General features: G+C 41.8%; 1 protein-coding gene across 3 annotated transcripts in view; it reads left to right on the forward strand.

Moving 5' to 3' along the window:
• SUCLG2 (succinate-CoA ligase GDP-forming beta subunit) overlaps positions 1-2,094 on the forward strand; it is an 82,289-nt gene that overhangs the window by 78,406 nt on the left and 1,789 nt on the right. Inside the window, exon 10 of one of the 3 annotated variants that reach the window (XM_031056383.1) lies at positions 1,938-2,005. The exons of 1 other annotated variant lie outside the window; for it this stretch is intronic. In XM_031056383.1, coding sequence (XP_030912243.1) covers positions 1,938-2,005 — 68 coding nt within the window. Of the gene's footprint in view, positions 1-1,937; positions 2,089-2,094 lie in introns of those variants that run through there. One more of the 3 variants, XM_014306723.2, reaches the window with a different exon arrangement.

Consider the following 2,094-nt stretch of genomic DNA (forward strand, 5'->3'; position numbering starts at 1 on the left):
TTTCTCCTCATAACACTTTGTCTTGTAGAATCCTATTTGAGAGATCAGTACATTCTTGGCTGTTTTAAATGTTTATCACACTTTTATCTAAATAAAAGGCAGAACCTTTTGGGAATCACTATAAAAATGTGAGGGACTCCAAAGAGAACAGAGCCCTGGGAATGGCTCTTGCCTTCCCTGTGCAGTGCTGAGCTGACAAGCAGCAGCCTCCACATTATATAATATAGGATACTTGAACAAAAATCAAATATTATGCTCTTTTTTTGCCCATAATATTATTTTTTTTTCTCTGTATAAAAAGTTCTGTACAGTTCTGGGTGTTACTAAGCAACCAAATCCCCCTTCTGTCAAAGATTTCAGATGCCTTTGACCTTCCCACACAAACCCTGCAGCGTGTCCTCTGCACAGCCATGGGAAGCATGACCTGTTCTGCCAGAGCCTTTGCAGAGGGAGCAGATGGGTCCCACATTCCTCTTCCTGATCCTGCCTCTCCCATCACAAAGTGCTGTGACAGGGATGCCTTTGGTCCCTTTCAGCTCCAGGAGTGGCAATCCTGACTTGAGCATGCTGATGAAACAGGCTTTTGAAATTGCTCTGCTTCTGTGGTACCATTTCAGATGTTTTATGAAGTCTGCGGAAAAAAAAAAAAAATTGAAAAATCATCCATTAAAATGGGCATTCTGGAAGTTGCACAGTAAAGAGAATGCTTCTTACTTGGTTAATAATTAAGGGTATAATTAGTGTATAGCTCCAAATAGAATTAAAATTCATTTTGCTAGGTCGAGGAATTACAAAGTAATTAAGCATTTGGCGTGGCAAATGAACAAGGAACCTGACATTGGAGAGGACAGAAATTATTCTAAATAGGCCCAGCTCAGGGTGCTTGTGCCTAGTGTGTGACCCCAAAATGTGGATTCTGCTTCCTCAGTAGGATGTCTGACTCCAGATTCTTCTGTGGTGCAGAGAACAGCAGTGATCAAAAGTGTCATTTGCTTTGCTGCAGAGAGCTCTGGAGAATTCAGATTTTCTGTTAGTCTCAGTTTTCCAAAAAGAATGAGATAGAGTAAATGGGAAGGTGATGCTCTTGTCTTTTAGACAAGGAAAGTGGGGAAAATGTATTTTCCTGAAATATCTTTTTCAGCTTTGGGTTTTTTCCTTTCCTTTGCATTAGTCTGTTGACTGAAGTTGAGCTTTTTCCATACAAACTGCAGCCCTTGTGCTGTGTAATCATATTTTCTCCTTGATGTGGCGTGGACATGGCACTCAGGGACATGGTTTACTGGTGGACTTGGCAGTGCTGGATTTCTAGTCATATTCAAAGATCTTAAGGGTCTTTTCCAACCTAAATGTTTCTGTGATTGTAATAATTTAGTGCAGCAGCAGAGGAGGGATTGGTGTCATGCTGAATTACTTCAGGGACCTTTGTATTCCCTGTTTTTAGTAAAAATGCAACAGCATATTCAGGAGCAGCTTAAACCTGGTTAAATATTCAGGATTACCCAAATCTTTGCCTTTCAACAGCTCATGTGGCAGCTTTCAGTTATCACAGGTGAATTTTAGTTACTGTTGACTCACTGATGAGCTGTAGCTGATTGTGGCTAATAAATGCCTTTAAAGGAGCCTGGCACGTGGTCCATTGCCCAGAGCTCTTGCTGGATGTCCCTGCTGGCTCTGGGGGATGCTGCACTGCCCCTCTCATCTCCACCAAGCCCCTGTTGTGCACACAAGTGCCATTTTCAGGTTGCATTGTCTGTCACAATTGTCGCTGGAATTAGGAGCCCCTTCTCCTCTGCTCAGTCTAAGGCACTCATTTGATCTGCTGCTAAACTGAAATGATGTGTAGTTTGAGGCATTACCTGATTTTTCAGAGGCATGGGAGGATATGTTCATTTATTCATTAATATTAATTACTAATTATAGTCAGTGTTCTTTTTTAGGAACAAATGTGCAGGAAGCCCAGAGGATTCTCAGTGAAAGTGGACTCCCCATCACATCTGCCAATGACCTGGAGGATGCAGCAAAGAAGGCAGTGGCAAGTGTGGCCAAAAAATAACACCTTGAAGGTTATTCTCATGGAAAACTTGTGTTTCACAA

This window comes from Geospiza fortis, unplaced genomic scaffold (genome assembly GCF_000277835.1).
Source record: "Geospiza fortis unplaced genomic scaffold, GeoFor_1.0 scaffold70, whole genome shotgun sequence".
Taxonomy (NCBI): Eukaryota; Metazoa; Chordata; class Aves; order Passeriformes; family Thraupidae; genus Geospiza; species Geospiza fortis.